The 22,556-nt window shown below is 38.6% G+C and overlaps 1 protein-coding gene across 2 annotated transcripts in view; it reads right to left on the bottom strand.

Moving 5' to 3' along the window:
- Positions 1 to 4,039: 4,039 nt before the first annotated feature.
- SCFD1 (sec1 family domain containing 1) overlaps positions 4,040 to 22,556 on the bottom strand; it is a 110,910-nt gene continuing 92,393 nt past the window's right edge. For both annotated transcript variants that reach the window (XM_045841143.1, XM_045841144.1), the window contains exons 22-25: positions 20,427 to 20,460; positions 17,497 to 17,562; positions 10,005 to 10,073; positions 4,040 to 4,313 (exon numbers count right to left, since the gene is read on the bottom strand). In XM_045841143.1, coding sequence (XP_045697099.1) covers positions 4,290 to 4,313; positions 10,005 to 10,073; positions 17,497 to 17,562; positions 20,427 to 20,460 — 193 coding nt within the window. In that variant the 3' untranslated portion in view covers positions 4,040 to 4,289. The remainder of the gene's footprint in view (positions 4,314 to 10,004; positions 10,074 to 17,496; positions 17,563 to 20,426; positions 20,461 to 22,556) is intronic.

Below are 22,556 nucleotides of genomic sequence, written 5' to 3'. Positions count from 1 at the left end.
CCTTGCTGGTTAAAGCAATTGTGGTTTAGATCTTTGCCTTTCATCACTTTGAATATTTTGTGCCACGTCTTTCTGGCTTTCAAGGTTTCTGTTGAGCAATCAGCTGACAGTTTTATGGGAGCTTATTCATACATAACTAACTGCTTTTCTTGCTGCTTTTAAGATTCTGTTTGTCCTTAACCTTTGGCATTTTAATTATGATGTGTCTTGGTGTGGGCTTCTTTGGGTTCATCTTGTTCAGGATTCTGCACTTCTTGGACTTGAATGTATATTTCCTTTTCCAGCTTAGAGATGTTCTTGGTTATTATTTCTTCAAATAGTTTTTCAATTTCTTGATCTCTTTTTCTTTCTGGTACTACTATGATGAAAATATTGTTATGCTTGACGTCACAGAGGCCCCTTAAATTATACCCATTTTAAAAATTGTTTTCTTTTTGCTGTTCCAATTGGTTGTTTTCTGCTATCTTGTCTTCCAGATTGCTGATTCAGTCCTCTGCTTTATCAAATCTGCTATTGATTCCCTAATATATTCATTTCAGTTATTGTATTTTCATTTCTGACTGGTTCTTTTTTAAAAATTATATTTATTTTAGACAGAGGGGAAGGTAGAAAGAGAGGAATAGAAATATCAATGTGTGATTGCCTCTTCTGCACACCCTACTAGGGTCCTGACCTGGTTTGCAACCCAGGCATGTGCTCTGACTGGGAATTGAACCGGTGACCCTTTGGTTCACAGGCTGGTGCTCAATCCACTGAGCCACACTAGCCAGAGCTCTGACTGGTTCTTTCATATGGTTTATATCTGTATTTTTGTTTTCTCTTTGTTGAAATTCTAACAAAGTCCATCTATTCTTCCCCTAAATTCATTAAGCATTCTTATAATCAGTGTTTTGAACATGGTCTCTAGTAGCTTGCTTGTCTCTATTTTACTTAGTCTTTTTACGGAGTTCTGTTCTCTTCTTTCATTTGGGACTCATTTTTTTGTTTAACTTTGTACAACTTCTTGTTTGGTCCTATGTATTAGGTAGTTCTACTATGTCTCTGGGCTTGGTAGAGTGGCCTTATGCACATGTCCTGTGGGGGCCCAGTGGCACAATCTCTCATCACCTGAGCTGGGTGCTCCAGGGGTATCCCTTGTTTGTGCCATCCTTTTGTCATTGTGTTGACTGCTGTTGGTACATCAGTGGTTATGATTAACCCTCAGGCTGACTGTGAGGGCTGGCCATGAGTACTGTAGACAAGGACAAGGTGATGTGAGGGGGCTTAACCTATGCCTGGGAGTCTCTTTACTGTGACTTTAGTGCCAGCTGTCTGCCTTTTGGGTACATCATTTGTGGAGCTGATTGCGTGGTAATCTGGCGTCCAAAAGTGGCCATGTGTTATGTTGGTTTTGGAGCCTTTTGGGAGGGCCTCTGGCGCTGGTCAAGGTCACCCATTGCTTGTGACAGCTCGGGAGCTACAAAGTGACCTGCAGTTGGTTGCTCCTGCTGTTGGGCCAGGGAGACTTTGGTGGTCACCATGGTGAGCTGGGGTCAGCTCCTCCCACTTGTACCAAGTTTGTGTCCATTTAGTTGAGGCCACCTGAGCCAAGACTGCCAGCTGCTTACACAGGCTTGGGGTAGTGAGGCACAGGGCACACTGAGGCCAGCTGCTGCTTGTTGGGGTTTGTGAACCTTTGAGAGATTTTAGGAAAGTCTACATGTATTGTGAGGTGAGGCATGCTGCTTGTGTGCAGAAGCCACTGGAGGAGGTTCTGCCAAGTGCTAGGTTAATGGAGAGCCCAGGTTTGGCACCTCCCTCCTTCTGCAGGTGGGTGGGAGAGCGTTAAAGGAACAGTGACAGCTGCCATCTGCCAGTACTTTTGTCCTGGGAGAGCTGTCTTAACCCTTGCCCATCTAGCCCTTGCCCTGAAGCAAGTCAATTTAGTTCCTTCTCTGGCGCTTTTTGAGTTACCCTGTGCTGAAGCCCAGAGTGAGTTTGTTAGCAAGTTCATCTGTGTGCAGTCCCTCTGAGACCTGCAGAGCCTAGGTCTGCAGCATCCCTCTGTCTCACTTGGAGATCCTTGCTGGTTGTCACAACCATGTTTTGGGGTCTCTTCTTCCTGGCACTGGTGCTCTGAGTTGGGGGTCCTTGAGTGGGACCTCTCACTCCTCAGGAAAACCCTCTGCAAGCATGGTATTTCCCCAATTTTTTTTTTAAGATTTTATTTTATTTTTAGAGAGGGAAGGGAGGGAGAAAGAGAGAGAAACATCAATGTGTGGCTGCTGGGGGCTGTGGCCTGCAACCCAGGCATGTGCCCTGACTGGGAATTGAACCTGCGATGCTTTGGTTCACAGCCCGTGCTCAATCCACAGAGCTATGCCAGCCAGGGCTATTTCCCCCAATTCTTAATCACCACCCGATAGGTGATTAACCTGCCTGTTTTATGTCTCCACCTCTCCTACCAATCTCAATGTGGTTTCTTCTTTATACCCTTAGGATAGGAATTCGGTTCAGCTAGTGTTCAGGTGGTTCTCAATGGTTGTCCTGTAAGTTAGCTGTAATTTTGATGTGACTGTGGAAGGGGGCAAGTGTTTATCTACTTTGCCATCGTGACTGGAAGACTGAGACCATTTATTTTTAAATGCAAAGAGAACATTAAAATAGACCCCCTCCTTTGATTTTCATGGTTTTTTTTTTTTTTCACTAATAAAAATTTCTTGAACAGTCTGAATTCTGCTTACCGAGGAAACAGGGACATCACTTCATCTCCTCTGTAGCGTAGCACCTCGATTAGCCTTGTGTCTGCATAACATTTTCTCCTTAAGCTGTGAGCATATGGTGCTACAGATTGTGATCTTCCCTGTCCGAACTTCCAATGTACTTTGGTTTGGATGAGAACACGGGGGTCGAGTTTATAAGGAGGTAAAGGAACTGGAGTGTTTTCTCTCTCACTGGCCACCCTGTGAAGATACAAGGTGCCTGTCTGCAAATCAGGAAGAGGTCCTCAGCAGACCCTGGATCTGCTGGGACTTTTATCTTGGACTTGCCAGATTCCAGAACTGTGAGAAATAGTGTTTTTTGGATTGTAAGACACACCTACGTTTTAGAGGAAAATAGGAAAAGAATTTTGAATAAAAAAAGTGGTAAAATATTTAATAACAGAAATAATATATTTCACCAATTTAAATGTAAACAGAACTCAACAGCAGCATTATCAACCATATCCCTTCCAAATTGGGCGGGGGGGGGGGGGTGCGTCTTATAGTCTGAGAAATTCAGTGTGTGTTTTTTAAGCCACCTGGTCTATGGAGATATGTTACAGTGGTCCAAGCATACTTTAAATGATATCCCAGAAATAAGTCAGAGCAGAAGGCTGCTACCCCACAAATTATTTTTCTTCACTTGTGTTTTGGTATGACGACACTGACTTATCGGCTGCAGAAACAATCCTGTGAATCCTGTATTATCAGGATGTTGTCTGTAAATTAGGTTCGTCTTGATGGGGCTCATTAGGAGGAAAAGCTCCCCAGCCTTTATAATAGCGACATTTTTCTCTGGAGCAACTGGCTTCCTTTTATCTTATGGCTGCCCTGAGTTAGAGGACTGACAACATTCCTTTTTTGTGCTGTATTCCAGGAAGGCTGGGACTAAATTTAACACTTACCTTTATGTATGATTTAGAACTTCTTGGGGTAAATGTTTTGTGTATGTCCACTTTGGACATGCTCATGTTTATTGTCATTATAGAAAGGAGGGATTTCGTGATAAAGTGTATGCAGAGGTGCTAGAGGGAGAAGAAACATTGAATGATTTTAAAATCTCCACTTAAAATCAATCTAGAAGCAACATGGGAAATCCAAAACCACAGGAAGGTGATTTTACATGTAAAATATATATAAGTAGGAGATTCATGAACCATTCAAGTAAAATGTATATACTGTATTCTTCAACTTTCACTAGCTTCAATAACATTAGTTATATTAATATTTCAACATTAAATTTAGACAACTTTCTTTCCTTCCAAGTATTCTCATTTGTCAAAGATAACAGGAGAATGTACAATGTTAAAAATTTATTTCTGAAATGCTTTATTCTTATAATCAGTACACATTATATTAAGTATAGAATTTCCTTAAAAATTAACAAACTCTAAGTTTCACCGTTAGGACACTGATACAGAGAAGGAAACATCTGGCTCTTTTGACTTTTTTTACATTTATCCAAGTCCAAGTAGATTCTCACGTTAAGGTTCTTCTTTTTACATTTATCCAAGTCTGAGTAGATTCTCATGTTAAAGTTCTTCTGTGCTATTTTTGTCCAAGTTGTGACAGCTAAAACAAATCATAAGATCATAAATATAACATCTTGTTAATCACAAAAGACAAATGCATTCAAACATTTTTAAATACCTTAAAGTAAAATGTATACACTTTCATCATGGTAAAAATAAGATTTCTTATTTCATTAGCTACATTTCTTGAAGAGTATATTTTTAACTCATGTTTACTACTAAAGTATTTAAGATTTGTATATTTTTATTTTTAGTATATGTTATTGATTACTACAGTTGCCCCCATTTTTCCCTTTGCTCCCCTCTGCCCAAAAGCTCCCTTCCCTCCAGCAATCCCCCACCCTTAGTTCATGTCCATGGGTTGTACATTTAAGTTCTTTGGCGTCTCCATTTCCAATACTATACTTAACATCTCCCTGTCTATCTTGTGCCTACCAATTTATGTTACTTATTCCCTGTACCTTTTCCCCCATTCTCCCTCTTCTCCCTCCCACCTGATAACCCTTCCAAATGATCTTCATATCTATGATTCTGTTTCCATTCTGATTATTTACTAGTTTGTTTAGATTCAGTTGTTGATAGTTGTGAATTGTTGTCATTTTAATGTTCATAGGTTTGATATTCTTTTTCTTAAAGAAATCCCTTTAACATTTCCTGTAATAAAGGCTTGGTGATGATAAACTCCTTTAGCTTGACCTTGTCTGGGAAGCACTTATCTGCCCTTCCATTCTAAATGAAAGCTTTGCTGGATAGAGTAATCTTGGATGTGGGCCCTTGCCTTTCATGACTTGGAAGACTTCTTTCCAGCCCCTTCTTGCCTGTAAGGTCTCTTGTGAGAAATCAGCTGATAGTCTGATGGGAAGTCCTTTGTAGGTAACTGTCTCCTTTTCTCTTGCTGCTTTTAAGGTTCTTTCCTTATCTTTGATCTTTGGCATTTTAATTATGATGTGTCTTGGTGTGGTCCTCTTTGGGTCCAACTTATTTGAGACTGTGCTTTCTGGACCTTTATGTCTATTTCCTTTGCCAAATTAAGTGAGTTTTCTTCCATTATTTTTTAAATAAGTTTTCAATTTCTTGCTCTTCTCCTTCTGGCACTATGATTTGGATGCTGGTACATTTAAAGTTGGCTCAGAGGTTCCTAAGCCTCCCCTTGTTTTTTTTTTTATTCTTGTTTCTTCTTTCTGTTCTGGTCGAATGTTTATTTCTTCCTTATGTTCCAAATCATTGATTTGAATCCAGGCTTCCTTCCCTTTATTGTTGGTCCTCTGTATATTTTTATTTCACTTTATTTTTTCTTTTATCTTATGGCTATATTCACTGAGCTCTTTCAGCATCCTGATCACTACTGTTTTGATCTCTGCATCTGACAGGTTGGCTATCTGTTTAGTTCTTTTTTGGGGGCTTTGTTCTGTTCTTTCATTTGGGCCTTATTTCTTTTTCTCCTCAATTTAGCAGCCTCCCTAGGTTTGTTTCTGTGTATAAGGTAGAGCTGCTTTTACTCCCCGTCTTAGCAGCGTGACCTATTGTAGAAAAGGCATCTGTAAATGGTGTTGGGGCAGAGCCTTAGGTAATTGTCAGGGCAGGGCCACCCACTTCATTACTTTGGGGCTGTGTGTCTCGAGGGGGGACTATCCCACTGCCTGGCTTCTGGAGGCCTTCCCAGCACTCATCCTGCTTCCAGTCGCCTCACCCACCTCCTGTATGTAATTGGTGTCCCTTCAGCTGCTGCCATGGGGTTTGCATATATCTAAGCCTATGCGGGCCCTTTAAGTGGGGAAAATTTGGCAGCTTCTTCTGCTGCCCCAACCCCAACTGGTTTTTTACAGTCAGAGGTAATGGCGGTTTATTTTCTCAGTGCTGGAACCCTGGGCAGTGTGGTATGGCCTGGGATCACTTACTCCCAAGGTGTCCCTCCCAATTTTTATCCACCACATGTGAATGTGGGACCGCCCATTCTATTGCCACTGCCACGTCTCTGTACCCTACTGCATCCTCCCTGCATCTCAGCCCCTCTTATCCATCTGGATGGATGTGGCTTCTTTAAATCCTTGGTTGTCAGCTTGTTCTGACGGTTCTGAGTGTTACGTGTTTTTGAGATCTGGTTGTAATTCTTTCTATGGTTGTATGGGGAGGTGCAGCATGTCTGCCTACGCCTCCACCTTGACCAGAAGTCTCAGAATGCCTTGCCTAGTCATATCCATCAAGAGTGGACCTGTCCTCATCTCCCTCCCGCTGCTTCAGGATCTCTGTAGATATTTTAAAACTAAACAGCAATAAACACTGTCAAGGCCAAAAAGGTGGAAAATATTTATAATTGCAAATTCACCTAATGAAAAACAAAAACCCTAGGAAAAAATTAATATGTAAAGAAAAAATGTTATATGGGACTTCACTGCTGAGAGATCACTTCTCCATATATTTTAATTAATTTTATATTTCTAAGAGGTAATTAAAAGGACAAGACTTTCAATTTGGAAAGGCTGCGTTATCTCTTATTTGATGAATTCTCTCAGGGATGACAATTATAAACTTTAAACCAAACCAACTACCTGAAGGCAACGGAGAACAACTGAAAGGCAGGTCTGGAAGACAGTCTAAACTTGGAAGGTAGGGAATAGCGCTGGCCAAGTTCCCTGGATCCTGTGATTCTTAGCCTGGAGACGGGCTACAGTTGGTTCTACACTGGTAGCTAAAATTCTGATGGAAAAACTGCAGTCTTTCTGGCCTGAAGGACCAGAGGAGTTTGGGGACAACTGAAGCCACTGGACAGTGAGGGGAAGTCCTGGAAAGGAGAGAGCCAGAGTGAGGGATTCCTAAACTCTGTGTAGAGACTTTTCCTAAATTTATGGTAAAACCCTGAACCACCTGTTACTGCAAGAGACTAAGAAGTTAGATTTGAACTGATGCCCAAGAGACAAAGTTTGAAATTTGAGTATAACCAAGTTAATTGCCTGCTAAAACCGCAAATCAACATTCTTTAGAGAAACAATTCAGTCTCCAGTTCACAATATTAAGTAAGGATACAAGCTAAAATTATTCAATATATGAAAAAACAGAGAAGTATAACTGATTCTCTAGGGGAAAAACAATGGAGACTGACAGTGAGATGATCCATATGCTATAATTGACAAGTTTCTTTTTTTTAAATCCTCACACAAGGATATGTCCCCCCCCCCCCCCAAATGGATTTCACAGAAAGAGGAAGGGGAAGAGAGAGTGGAAAAGTTGATTGGTTGCCTCCCATACATGCCTTGACCAGGGAATGAACCTGCAGCCTGGGTATGTGCCCTGACCTGGAATTGAATCTGCAACTTTTGGCATAGAGGATGGCACTCTAACCCACTCAGTCCCCCGGCAAGGGCAACAGATAAGGTTTTAAAAGCAGCTGTGACAACTATCCTCAAAGAAACTACAGAAAATATGCTAACAATGAAAAGAAATCATAGCAGAGAAAATACAAACTATATTTAAAAAACCCAACTGAAAATTTCTCAGACTGGTAAATACAACATTATTCAAACAGAAGAATGGGGATAACAGAGTAAAGACTTAGTAAATCTGAGGACAGGTCAGCTTAAACTGTATACTCTAATGAACAGAATCCTCAGGGATCTGTGAGACAATAGAAAGTTGAACATAAATGTATATGGAATCCCAAAAGGAGAGGAGAGAGAAAACTGGGCATACAAATATTGGAAGATACAAGAGCTGAAAATCTCTTATATTTGGTGAATGTATAAATGTATATATTTAAAAAATTCAGTGATCCTGAAACAAGATACACAAAAAGTCACAAAAGATACACCATAATTAAATTGCTGAAAACCAAAGATAATGAAAAAAAAAATCTTAAAAGCACCCAGAGAAAAATTATATCAGTCTGAATAACTGCTGACTTCCTATCAGAGACTCAGAAAGCAGAAGATTATGGAATAATCTTTGAAGTGTTGAAAAACTATCAATTCAGAATTCTATATCCAGCAAAAACATCATTTAAGAGTAAAGGGGCAATAAAGACATTTTCATATAAAAGAAGAGAATTCACTGCTAGCATACCTGAGCTATACTACCACACCAATCCTTATGGAATATTGCTAAAGCAGTGTTTGTCAAGAGTTTTAATTTTACTGCTTTTTAAATGCTTATTTTGGAAAAGAAAAACTAAAGTTGTTGACTTCATATTTGAACTTCAGAAGCTGGGGAAGAGAACAAAGTAAATCCAAAGTAATCAAAACAAAGGAAATAAAGAATTGAAACCAACGACTAGAAAACAGACAGAGAAAATTAGCACACACAACATCTGGCTCATTGGAAAAGATTGAGGAAATTGAGAATCCTCTAGTTAACCTAACCAAGCAAAAAGATCCTGTTTACATGATGTTCTAGAACAGGAACAGGCAAAACTAATCCAAAGTAGGAAAACATTGAGACAGTGTGGTTGGGCAAGGACTGACTGGGAACAGCCACAAAGGATCTTTGTGGTGCGATGGTTCTATGTCTTGGTAGGGGTTCAGGTTACTCAGGTGGACATATCTGACAAAACTCAGGATGTACACTTAAGATTTGTGAATTTCACTACTGTAAATTTAAACTCCAAAGACTTAAAACACCCCTAAAAAATGAACTCCAGGTAATGGTATTGATAGATATACTGAGGGGGAAGTGTACTGATATGTACAATTTACTTAATAAAGTTGGAGTGATGAACAGAATGAATGAAGGATAGATGGGTAGGTAGCTTATAAAGAAAGTACAGTACAATGTTAACTGGCATTGTACATGTGCTCACTGCAAATTCTCCCTAGCTTTTCCATATATTTGAAATTCTCATAATACCACTGGGCCACTGGCATAAGAAAGTAATGTTAGAAAATGATACTAGGGCCCTGGCTGGTGTGGCTCAGCTGGTTGGAGCACTGTCCCGTAAACCAAAAGGTCGCCAGTTCAATTCCCAGTCAGGGCACATGCCTAGGTTGTGGGTTAGTCCCTGGTTGGGGGTATATGAGAGGCAACTAATCAATGTTTGTCTCTTTCATCCATGTTTCTCTCTCTCTCCCTCCCTTCCTTTCTTTCTAAAAATCAATAAGCATGTTCTCGGGTGAGGAAATAAATAAATAAAAAAGAAAATAAAAAAAAGAATGATACTAGGAACTGGTGCTAAAAATGAGTACAGGTAACAGTCACTATTTTGTAGTAGTCAAGGTAAAGATAAGGACATTAGTGATCAGTCTACTGAGTTCAAGCTTAAAAGAGCTAAAGTTGATATAATTACTGAGAGCATTAGGGGAAAAATACTAAATGTGTAGACCCTGCCCACCTCAGTACTGCTGTCATTAACTCTCAAGGTCAGTGAGATTCCACTGTATCACCTGAGCTCATTTGGTAGTAACAGCCCAATAAAGTTACCTTATTTCTTAGCCCAGTTTACGATATGTTTGGCAAAGACAGAAATGTGGACAGTATGTAAGGAAATGCTGAATTACATTTTTCCTGAGTATACTATTTGAACTTTAAATTTTCTGAATTTACCTTTTTACAGATTTGGGATCCTGGAAATAATGTTACTCACCAGAGTTTTCTTTACAGTTGCTCACGGCAAAACCTTACATTCTTATAGCTCTATGGTTTTAGCTGGTTCAGATGAATATAATAATACTCATGTTCTCTTTTGAAAAGTACCAACAGCAACTTAGGGTAGGTTGACAGAAACAAACTGAAAAGGTATGCTTACCTGTTTCAGGAACTGTGCAGCATTAAAAAGTTCACTGCAGCCATATAAAATGTGTTTGCCTTGCTTCCCCTGTAAAAACCAGGGACAGAAAACAGATACAAGTAAGTAACAAGTATTCCCAAGAAGATGGGTAAAACCAGATTTTTTGTTATTTTTGAAGGTTTTTGGGGTGGTGGTGCTGGTGGGTGGATTTTATCCTAACATTGCATGGAATAAAGTGCTGAAGTGGCATAGTATTTTTTAAAAATATGCATTATGGGATCCTACTGGTGCCTTTTCTACTGGAAATACAAGGAATCTGATGACTGTTACATTTCATACTTATCTATAAAATTTCAGGTCAACATTCTTATAATACAGGATCTGCATTATTTGGAGAAAATAGTCTTAGACGTTTGTTATGTGGAAAGTAGGAGATGGTGCAAGTACCATGGACCATTTTAGTGTCATTTGTGCAATAGAGTATTCACATGTTAATATCCCCAATCTGTTTTGTAACAGTGAATTTCATTCCTAATTTTGACAGAATGTAGGAATCCAATTACAGCACTCAAAACTCTTCTACTAAGAATTTTGGTTAAGCCCTTAATCCTAAGATTCTTATGTATATTGTGAATTGAAGTAAGAAATCTTACTAAGATTTCTTTTGTAAAGTAAAAAATTTATTCCATAATACAGCAAATATAACTCATCAACGAACAAAACAATGATGGCTTTTTAATCCAAGAGAGGGATAATTCTCTGTGATGTGTAAGTTGAATAATCATTGTTGGATGAATCAATGTCCTAGAACCGGCCATCTCTGAGAACAAATAAGGCAACAGTCACATTTCACTCAAATTTTTCAAAATGAGATGGTAAGTGCAGCAATTATAGGGTCATAAAATTGGGGTTCTTGAGGCCACACAGGATATGTTTACATAAGACATTAATAAAGGCAGAGGCCATAGCATCTAAGAATCAAGAAAGCACAGGGAAACAGAGGGACCCATCCATAACTTCTAGGCACAGTCCCCAGGATCCCACCTCAGTAGCAGAGGACACATTTCATTTTTAAATGGAGATACCTTGGCTCAGGGGAGCTCCACTGTTGCCCAAAGAGGGGTCTTTTATCCTCTTTGGCCATACAGCCAAGTCATGACCAGGCTCAACAGCAGAAACAGAAAATCATGACAGAAACCAGGTATAAGCCATCAGTCTCCATATTTTCTATGAAACAATGCTGACAAGCTAGTGCAAGGCAAGTTGCCCCCTGGTCTGTCTTGGATACTAGCAAAATTTCACTCAGGACTGACCAAATTTCTGTATCCATTTACCCACTGATAGGTATTTAAATTGTTTCCATACCTTGGCTACAGTAAATAATGCTGTAATGAACACAGGGCTACATATCTCTTTTTGAGTTAGTGTTTTAGTTTTCTTCAGATAAATACCCTCAAGTGAAATTACTGGTTCATATGGTAGGTATATTCATAGTTTTTTAGAAACTCCATACTGTTTTCCATAGTGGCTGTACCAATTTACACACTCCCACCAAAGGTGTACAATTGTTCCCTCTTCTTGCTAACACTTGCTATTTTCTTGTCTTTTTGATGATAGCCATTCTAACAAGTGTGAGGTGGTATCTCATTGTGGCTTTGATTGCATTTCCCTGATGATCAGTGATGCTGAGCATCTTTTCATGCACCTGTATGTCCATCTGTATGTCTTCTTTGGAAAAACGTCTATGCAGATCCTCTGCCTACCTTTTAATTGAAATTTTTTAAAAATTTGAGTTCTTAGTATATTTGGATCTAAGCACCGTATCTGATACATAATTTGCAAATATTTTCTCCCACTCACATGTTGATGGTTTCCTTTCCTGTGCAAAAGCTTTTTAGTATGATGTAGTCCTACTTATTTATTTTTGCTTTTTGCTTATGGTGTCAGATTTAAAAAAAAATCATCACCAAGATTTACATCAAGGAATTTACTGCCCATGTTTTCTTCTAGCAGTTTTATAGTTTGAGGTCTTATGTTCAAGTCTTTAATCTGTTTTGAGTTAAAATTTGTGTGTGGTCTAAGACAGTGATCCAGTTTCATCCTTTTGCATGTGGCTCTCCAGTTTTCCTAAACACCATTTATTGAAGAGACTGTCCTTTCTCCACTGCATTTTCTTGGCCCCTTTGCTGTAAATTAATTGACCACATAGGTGTGGCTTTATTTCTGGGCTCTTTATTCTGTTCCATTGATCTGTGTATCTGTGTTTATGCCAATATCATACTGTTTTAATTAGTAAAGCCTTGTAGTAGTTTAAAACCAGGGAGCACAATACCTCCAGCTTTGTTCTTTTTCAAGACTGCTTTTGGCTATTGGCACTTTTTTTTGGTGGTATTTTTGGATTATTCTATTACTTTGGAATTTAAATAGAAATGGCATTGAAGCTTAGATTTCTTTGGGTAGTATGGACATTTTAACAATATTCTTTCAAATCATGAGCACAAAATATCTTTCATGTGGGTCTTCTTCAATTTCTTGTAGTTTTTAATATACGGTCTCTCACCTCCTTGGTTAAATTTATTCCCAGGTATTTTCTTTTTGATGCAACCGTACATGAGATTTATTTATCTTTCTGATAGTTCATTATTAGTATATAAAAATGCAAGAGACTTTTTGTGGACTGATTTTGTATGCTGCGACTTTACTGAATTAAGGTTTTCTAATATATAGTTAGCCCTCGAACAACATGTTTGAACACAGGTCCAGTTATATGTCGATTTTTTTTCAATATATACTTGTACTGTTTTTTATTATGTCTGAGAGTCTGTACATGTGAAGAGCCCAATGTATTTATTGATATATACAATTTTATGTAGGGGACATGAGCATAGGTAGATTTTGGTATCCGTGGCTGGGGGTCCTGGAACAAATCCCCATGGATAACAAAGGTAGTTAAGAGTTACATGTAGAATTTTGAATGTGTGGGCTCCCCTAACTCCTGTGTTGTACAAGGGTCAACTGTATAATGTGTTGTCAGCAAACAGTGACAGCTTAATTTTTTCCTTTTCAAATTAGGATGTCTTTTATTCATTTTTTTGCCTAACTACTCTGGCTAGGACTTCCAAGTACTATGTTAATTAAAGGGGTGGGAGTGTGCATCTTTGTCTCATTAGTATATTCAAATATTCTTTAAAAATCAATCAAATTAATTTTATCAAACACGTCATTGCTATACCAAATAGCAGTTACATTAAAAGTTAGATCAGGGATTCCAGCCAATATAGAGGTGTAGGTAGATATACTTTGCTTTCTCATACAACCAAAAGAAGGATAACAAATTTAAAAACAAAAAACAACCAGAACTGCCTAAAAATTGAACTGTATGGAAATCTGACAACTAAGGAGTTGCAGTTAAAGAAAAAACATTTGTCCAGACTAGTAGGTGGGGCAGAGAGGTCATGTGGCAAGGGATAGCTGAAGGACTGGGTGGGTGAGGCTGGTAGACTGGGTGGTCCCACATTTGCGTGCAGAAAAACTAGGGAGTGAGATAGTTTCTGCTACCCAGGGTTCTAGTGCAGGCAAACAAAGCCTCAAAACCTCTGGCTGTAAACCTGTAAAATTGTGGCAGTGGGAGAAACTCCCAGCCTCACAGGAGAGTTAGTTGGAGACCCACAGGGTCTTAGAATGTACACAAAACCACCCGCCCAGGAATCAGCACCAGAAGGACCCAATTTGCTTGTGGGTAGCAGGGGAAGTGACTAAAAGCTGGCAGAGAGCTGAGCAAGTGGCACTGTTCCCTCTTAGATCCTTCCCCCACATACAGAACCACTATCAAATGAACTTAAAAATAAAAACAAGAACTAAGCAAACAACTAGAACAGGAACAGAATCACAGAAATAGAAATCACATGGAAGATTATCAGTGGGGAGGGGGAAGGGTGATAATGGGGGAAAAGATACAGGGAATAAGAAGTAGAAGTGGTAGGTAGAAAATAGACATGGGGAGGTTAAGAATAGTACAGGAAATGGAGAAGCCAAAAAACATATGTACGACCCATGGATGTGAACTAAGGTTGGGGAATGATGGCGGGAGGTTGTTGCAGGGCAGAGGGGAAAAAGAGGAGGAAAAATGGTACAACTGTAATAGCATAATCAATAAAATACATTAAAAGTTAGATTAATATTACTCAATTACTAAATTAATCAATTAGAATTACTGTAGTAGTTTCTTTGCATTTCCAGCAAAAATGGCACTTGCCCATTGTGTTGTGAATTGGTAAATCAAGGGACATACTAGATGATTCTTGATTAAAAGTCTCTTGTAGGCACATTTGTTTCATACAACAGGTTGTGCTGATAAGGGTTTCTAAAGTGATAAGGGCAGCTGTCATAGACCTATTAGCTCAGTTTGTCTGGAATGGAGCTGATAGGAAAAAAAATTAGGATTGTTCACAACAAATGAGACAGTAAGACTCTAAGAGATTAAAAAAAAAAAATTCCAGGACAATTAAACTGGCTGGCTTAGTAGCTACTAAAAATTTAATGGCTCTGTGAAAAACCTAAGGCTAACATAATACTTAGTGGTGAAAGCCTGAATACTTTGACCCTATGATCAGGAAAAAGATAAGGAGGTCTGCTCTAGACTTTTCTATTGAGCATTTGTCCTAGCCAGATTAGGCAAGAAAAAGAAGGAAAAACATTCTAGATAGGGTAAGGAAGAAGTTAAATAGACTATTCACAAGTAACATGATCTCCTACTTGTTACCCACTTAAAAAAAACTATTTAAACTAATACATAAGTTCAACAGGGTTGCAGGATACAAGATGAATGTACAAAAATGAACTGGATTTCTATACACTTGCATTGAACAAACCAAAAATGAAATTAAAAAGCAGTTCCATTCCCAATAGCATAAATAAGTAGCTTATATTCTGAAAACAATAGAAACTATAAAAGAAAAAATAGTTGAAAGAAATTAAAGAATATCTAAATATATTGAAAAACATCCCATGTCATGGATCATTAGGCTTACTGCTGTTAAATGAAACTATTCCCAAAACTGAGCTACAGAATCAATGAAAACCCTCGGGATCCCAAATGACACCAACAAACAGATTCTAAAATTCATACGTAACTGCAAAGGACCCAGGAATCCAAAACAATCTTGAAAAAGAAGGATAAAGCAGAAGGACTCCCATGTTCTGATTTCAAAACTTACTGTGAAACAATGACAACGAACACAACATAGCACTGGCTCAAGGGCAGACCTATGTTTCAACGGAATTGAGAGTCCAGAAATAAATCCATGCGTGTATGGTCAACTGATTTTCAATACGGCTGCCAACACAGTTCAATGGAGAAAAATTAGTCTTTTCATAAATGGGGGCATTTATCCTGGGACAAACTGGATGGCCATGACCCTTACTTGATACTACACATAAAAATTAATTCAAATGGATAAAAGACCTAAGGGTAAGAGCAGAAACTGTAAAATTAGAAGAAACATAGGGGTAAATCTTCATAACCTGGGACTTGGCAAAGGATTTGTAATATGACCAAAAACATGAGCAACAAAGGAAAAATAAATTAGACTTCACAAAAATAAAAAACCCCAAACACTGGTACTTTGAAGGACACCATGTAGATAGTTAAAAAACAACCCAGAGAATGGGAGAAGTTATTTGCAAATCATATATTTGATAAGGGACATGTATCTACAGTATACAAAGCACTCTTACAACTCAATAAAAAGGCAAAATTACCCACTTAAAAAAAATGAGCAAAGGATCTGAATAGACATTTCTACAAATAAGATATATAAATGTCCAGTAACACACAAAATGATGCTTCTCATAACAAATCATTAGGGAAATGCAAATCAAAACTGGGTAGAAACAAGGTGCCAGCTGGATAAAACAAGGTGGTCGGCCCGAAGGCCTTGTGTTTGCTACTTGTGTTCTAAAGGATCCCTATGGAGAGGCAAAATTAGGATACTGTTGGGCTCAAATGCATGCAAAAGATGTTGCTCCAAATCAGAGTCAAAGACCGCTGTGTACAATTTCTATAAAGCTAAGAGGTGGTTTGTTTAGAAAGGTGCCTGGATGCACCGACATTAAATATCTGCTATATGCCTGACTACTCACAGTTTGCATGGGAATGCTTGGTAAACTGCACTGTTTCCTCAAAGTTATACTGGCACTTTAGTCACTACACTACACAAATTATTAGTATTTTTGTATATATCCTTCTTGTTTTTTTCTGTTCTATCAATGTCAAAAATAAAGATGTAGGAAGAAAAATGCTGACAAGTGGAATTAAGAAAGCTGAACCAAGAATGGGGTTGTGTGGAATGTACAGGCACAGGATCAACTGCAGCAGGTCTGTGGCAACCCTGTGTTTAGCCTTGGGAACACTTGGAACCAGTCATGTGGTTGGTGCTTGGTCAAACCTGAATAAAATGGACCAATGATTCATACAGTCCTGTGCAAGGGACATGGGTAGACCAGGAGACAACCTGCACTAGCCTGTCAGCACTGTTTATAGAAATTGTACAGCTTGCACTTGGTTTGTTATGTTCCCCTGGTTTCCGCTTTTGAACCTGGTCATGCAGCTGATTCTGGCTATATGGCCAGAGAGACTATAAAAGACCCTTTCTTGTACAACATGATGCTCCCCCAAGACCAAGGTATCTTACATTGATCTTGGTGGTTTACATTCTAAAGATGAAGTATGTCCTGTACAAGTGAAATAGGATCCCAGCAGTTTGAAGCTTTGTGGCACCTGCCTATATAATGTTTTTTTTTCCCCTGCTGTACTAAAATCTCTATCTTTATTAATATCTTACATAGGATGTAAGGAATGATCATTAACGAATGTTAAGTGAATAAATGAAGATTAAAAATGTCATTCTAACAATCACTAATTCCACTGGCCCCACATTTTAAATGCCATTTTTGTTCTTCAAGTCATACCCTTTCCTTCATATCCCTCTGCTTGGTTGTCTGCCACTCTGTGAGGCTGTCTGCTCTGAACACCACTTCACTGCTCATTTGCTGCCTCTAAAGCTCTGGGTCGCTGAAAAAGCAGACATTCTACATTTGTTCGAAGTATGTTATTGATTTAAGTCAACAGGATGGGAGAAAAGTGCTTATGATTCAGCAAATGTGTCTGATAAATCATCTCACCAAGGGAGCCTTTTAGAAGAGGGGTTTACCTGAGGTTGCCAAACATTTAAAATCATATTAAGATAGATGACTGCAAAGTACATTACATCAAAAAGATATGGAAGACATTATATTTCACATCACATACAATTTCAGGCCAGAATGAATGTGATAGGAATAAAAAAAACAATGACTATATGGGCATTTCCCCCTATATGCAGGATTTTTAAACTACCTCTAGAAAAGAGCTTATGTAAGAATCACAGAAAGCCCCCTAGAGAGAGCTAGTTTTCTAAAGACAGAAGCACTATGAAACATCAAATGATAGAATAAAAAGACCAACATATACCTTTATGTAGTCAACAAGATTTTGATATTCAATGTAGTTGCCTCCTCCCACCACAAAAACAATTGCCTAAAATGCAAACAAAAACAAAACAGGTTAAGTTAAAAGAAATAGTTAAAGCTGTATTTTAACTTTTTTATTTTATTCATTTTATGCTTTTGTTTTTTTTAATATCTTTTGATTATGCTATTACAGTTGTCCCATTTTCCCTCCTTCACTCCCCTCCACCCTGCACACCCTCTCACCCACATTCCCCCCCTTTAGTTCATGTCCATGTGTCATACTTATAAGTTCTTTAGCTTCTACATTTCCCATACTATTCTTACCCTCCCCCTGTCTATTTTCTACCTACCATCCATGCTACTTATTCTCCATACTTTTTCCCCCTCTCTCCTCCTCCCATTCCCTGGTTGATGACCCTCCATGTGATCTCCGTTTCTGTGGTTCTCTTCCTGTTCTAGCTGTTTGCTCAGTTAGTTTTTGTTTTAGGTTTGGTTGTTAATAATTGTGAGTTTGCTGTCTTTTTACTATACATTTTTTTAATCTTCTTTTTCTAAGTCCCTTTAACATTTCATAAAATAAGGGCTTGGTGATGATGAACTCCTTTAATTTCACCTTATCTGAGAAGCACTTTATCTGACCTTCCATCCTAAATGAAAGCTTTGCTGGATAGAGTAATCTGGGATGTAGGTCCTTGCCTTTCATGACTTGGAAGACTTCTTTCCAGCCCCTTCTTGCCTGTAAGGTCTCTTTGGAGAAATCAGCTGACAGTCTGATGGGAACTTCTTTGTAGGTGACTGTCTCCTTATCTCTTGCTGCTTCTAGGATTCTCTCCTTCATTTTTACCTTGGCTAATGTAATTATGATGTGCCTTGGTGTGTTCCTCCTTGGGTCCAACTTCTTTGGGACCCTCTGAGCTTCCTGGACTTCCTGGAAGTCCATTTCTTTGCCAGAATAGGGAAGTCCTCCTTTATTATTTGTTCCAGTAACTTTTCCTCTTGTTGCTCTTCCTCTTTTCCTTCTGGTACCCCTAAAATTCAGATGTTGGAACATTTAAAGATGTCCTGGAGGTTCCTAAGCATGTCCCCATTTTTTTGAATTCTTATTTGTTCATTCTTTTCTGTGTGGTTGTTTCTTTCTTCCTTTTGGTCCACTCCATTGAGGCGAGTTCCAGTTTTATTTCCATCACTATTGGTTCCTTGTGTATTTTTCTTCATTTCACTTACTGTAGCCTGCATCTGTTCATCTAATTTGCGACCAAAATCAACTAATACTTTGAGCTTCCTGATCACCAGTGCTTTGAACTGTGCATCCGATAGGTTGGCTATCTCTTGGTCGCTTAAAAGGATGGGTTCTGGGGCTTTCATTTGGTCTTCTGTTTGAGCCATCTTTTTTTTTTTTTTTTTGCTCGGGTCGTGCCTGTTACGGTGAGGGGCGGAGCCTTAGGTGTTCACCAGGGTAGGGAACCCAAGATGCTGGATTGTGACATTGTATGTGGGGGCGGGTCCAAGAGGGAACAATGGTGCTTGCTCTGTTCTCCCTGGGACCTCAGTCCTTTCTGCTGCTTCCCCCAAGCAAACTGGTCCCCTCTGGTGCCAGTTCCCATTTGGGTGGGCTTGTGCATACTGTAGGACCCTCCAAGGACCTCTCTTGTGAGGTTGGGTGTCTCTCTGAGGGTCTCAACTCCCACAGGTGTCCTCAATCAGTGTTCTGAGGCTCTATTTCCCAGCGCTGGGATCCTGGGTTGCACACACTGCCTTGCTTTATAATTGCCACCTCACTGGGTCTGCCGGTTGCCACCCCTCGGCTGGGGTCTGCCAGTTGCCGCTTGTGCACTCAGGGTCCACCCACTGTGGTCTTGCGCACCCTGGACGCCCTACATGCCCGGTCCCAACTCTCTCTGCTCTCCGCGCCTCGACCCATGGCTGCCCGGCTGCCCGCCTGACTCTGCCCCTCCTACCGGTCTGGATGAATGGGTCTATTTCAACTTCTTGGTTGTCTGACTTCCATTCAGATCAATTTTCTGTCAGTTCTGGATGTTATTCTGTTTCTAAATTGTTGTTGTCCCTATCTTGGTTGTGCGAGGAGGCACGGTGCCTCCACCTATGCCTCTATCTTGGCCGGAAGTCTGTATTTTAATTTTCAAACATGGTTTTTAGGCTGATGCATATTCCACAACTTAGATATTAAAAACAAACAAAAAAATCCAGCTGGCAAAGGTCATAGACACATGCCTGATGTTACTTCAACTATAAAGAAATTTGTTTCTAAAAGTCTATAAATTTATAAATTTCTAATGTCTATTGAGAAGTAAATGAGGAAGAGATTTTTCAGAAAAAAGTTAGGAGAAAATAAACCTCATTCTTCACCTAAGTAAGGGCAAATAAATCCACGAGCTTTCTCCAACGGCATTTTTGAATTTGAGGTTATTTATTGTAGGTAGAAAAAAAATAGAACACTTAACATGTGTATAATTTTTAATGTACAGGGTGGGGAAAATGTAGATTTATAGTTCATATGGAAAACAATAATTAATAATACCTACAGTAAATACAGTATATTTTTTACTGTATTTTTATTAAGAAACTGCTTTGTATTTCAAATGAAAACAGTCATGATATCCTCACAAAAGCTTGGAATCCAATAAATTCCAAACATGCAGAGAGTTTCTTAAAGACTTCTTTTTCAGAGAATTACTTAATTTTGTGTCAGTTGTTTCAAGCTTGAATGATTGTCAGTATAAGTAATTTTGTAAATCAGAAAAGCATAGTTGCTAAGAATTCTTTTCAAAAGAATCGCGGGCACACAAAGTTGGATTCATGAGGATTGCCCTAGAGTCGTAAGAAGAAAGCCATGTTTAGGAATGAGGATCTTGACTGCTCAGTCACCTTTTCAACTTTGCTTTTCAGGGGGAATTTTTTTATGGAACTTACCTCTTGGAATGGATTTTTGTTCCTTGGAACTGAGCTGTAACAAAGAGAAACCATACTGAAAATTTCACCCAAGGATTTTCTGATAGATAAAAATAAGCATGGGAGAAACACACACACAATTAGATAAGAATTTACAAGTCTTCCTCCTTCATCTTCTTGGAAGGTGAGTCCTTTAGTTTTGTGTAGCAAGGTAATGCATTGGGATGCAGAGGAAGAATATGGAGAAGAGGTACATGTCTCAGCATCTAAAAGGAAATGGACAACTTGTTGACTTTAAAATAAAATTCTAGGGGAAGACTGAGCAGGAGAAGGAAAGGCTAATAAGCAGCGCTCCTGTAAGGAATGGAAGTCTGGGTATGAGATGAGATGATAAAGTACATATTTTAGTGGTAAATGATGTAGAATTTTACCATATTCAACACAGTATTACAGTGTACCTACATGCATGAAAAAACTATGTAGACACATGTAGGGGAAGGATCTGCATTTGCTGTAGCATATTTCTTTGTATGTTAGTATTGCATATAAATTACATATTTATTTATATATTTATAATATATTTTCAAAATACTTCCTTGGTGTCCAACAGGTCTTTTAGTAAAGATGTTTTTCAAAGCTTTGTGAGTCAGATATATACTTCTTTTGAGTGCTAAAATAGGCTGTACAAAAACAACTTAGCTTTTTTTTTTCCTCAGGAGCAATATTTAAAAATCCCAAGAGAAGTGAGCTATTATAACTTTTCTTAATTATTCAGAGGCAGATTCCACAGTTCTGTCATCTTTCCCTCATTTTTATGGCCCATCTAAATATCCCACAGAAGGGACCAGAAGCCCATCTGATTGAAATACCTCATCAGTATTTAACTTCCTTCTAGAGTGTAATTTCTCTAAGAAGAAATTTGTCTTTCTTTTAGAGTGTAATTCCTTCTAGTTTCTCTAAGAGCAGACATGAAGTGAAGAGAGGTGACACTTAAACAGCACAGCATTACTGGGTACTAATAACCAGGGTCTAGTGGTGATGAGATAGCTCAGGAGAAGGAAAGTCTAATAAAAATGAACGTCTGAACTGCTCTGTCTCATCAAAGCCAACATTCCCTTTCGTTATCATAAACTACAAGCCAGATGCACAGTTTCTCAGTAAGCTCTAAGTGTTAGCCATATGCATATGCAAGGGAGGGCAAAATGTAACTTGGGGAATATCAAGATAGGAAAAGAGTTGTAAAATCCACCATTTTAAAGTGTCTACGATGTGGTTTTTAGTGTATTTACAGCACTGTAAAACCACTTTCAGAACCTTTTTATCATTTTTAAAAGAAGCCCCATACCCATTAGTTCTCACTCTTCATTCTCTCTCTCCTATAATTTATCTTTCGTCAAAGTCCCTACCAGCTGCAATGAGCAGCTTCTTTTGCAACTTTGGTAGTATTTTTGTAAGTTCAGAAACAAGGATAACCTTTTAAATTACCAAAAGAACAAATCAACTACCTAGAGATTAGATTATCTGTGCTGACCAACTACAAAGACGTCAAGGCCTGGGGCAAAAGCAAAGCCAAAGTTCTAAAGATCCCAAACATAAAGTATAAGCAAGAAAGCAGCTTCACCCAAGTTCTGGTGCTAAAGATCATGATTCCAACCAAGGTTTTTCTCTCTCCTAATTCTGCCTATTCTTTCTCTGCATCTTGTAGGCTATTTTTCATATCACCATGAATTAAATCTTGAAAAATATGTATAATAAACAAATACCTTATCACAGCATTTTTGTCATAAAACATTTTTGTCTACTATCTGTAGAATATCTCAGATACTCTGTAAAACTGCCATGAAGAAGTATTTATAACAATTCATAGCAATTAGGATTAAATGGACCAGTTAAATAAAAACAACAAAACAACTGGTATCTAACATAAAGCCACTTTTTTTCATGTGGTCCAATAAGAATATTTATTTAAAAAGACACACATTATCTAAATTCCCCCTCTGCTGCAGCTTGTGATGCCACCATTATTTCACTAAAAACAAAACGGAAAACATGTAAAGTCTTTTTTTGGTGTACATATTGGAAGAAAGAGCACCAAAATGTATTAAGTATAATTACCAGTAACTATCTCTGGGTGATGAGATTATACATACT

Source organism: Phyllostomus hastatus, unplaced genomic scaffold (assembly GCF_019186645.2).
Source record: "Phyllostomus hastatus isolate PE091 unplaced genomic scaffold, TTU_PhHast_1.1 phas_contig_348, whole genome shotgun sequence".
NCBI lineage: Eukaryota > Metazoa > Chordata > Mammalia > Chiroptera > Phyllostomidae > Phyllostomus > Phyllostomus hastatus.
The sequence above is the reverse complement of the archived record's forward strand: the minus strand, read 5'-3'. Positions and strand labels throughout refer to the sequence as shown.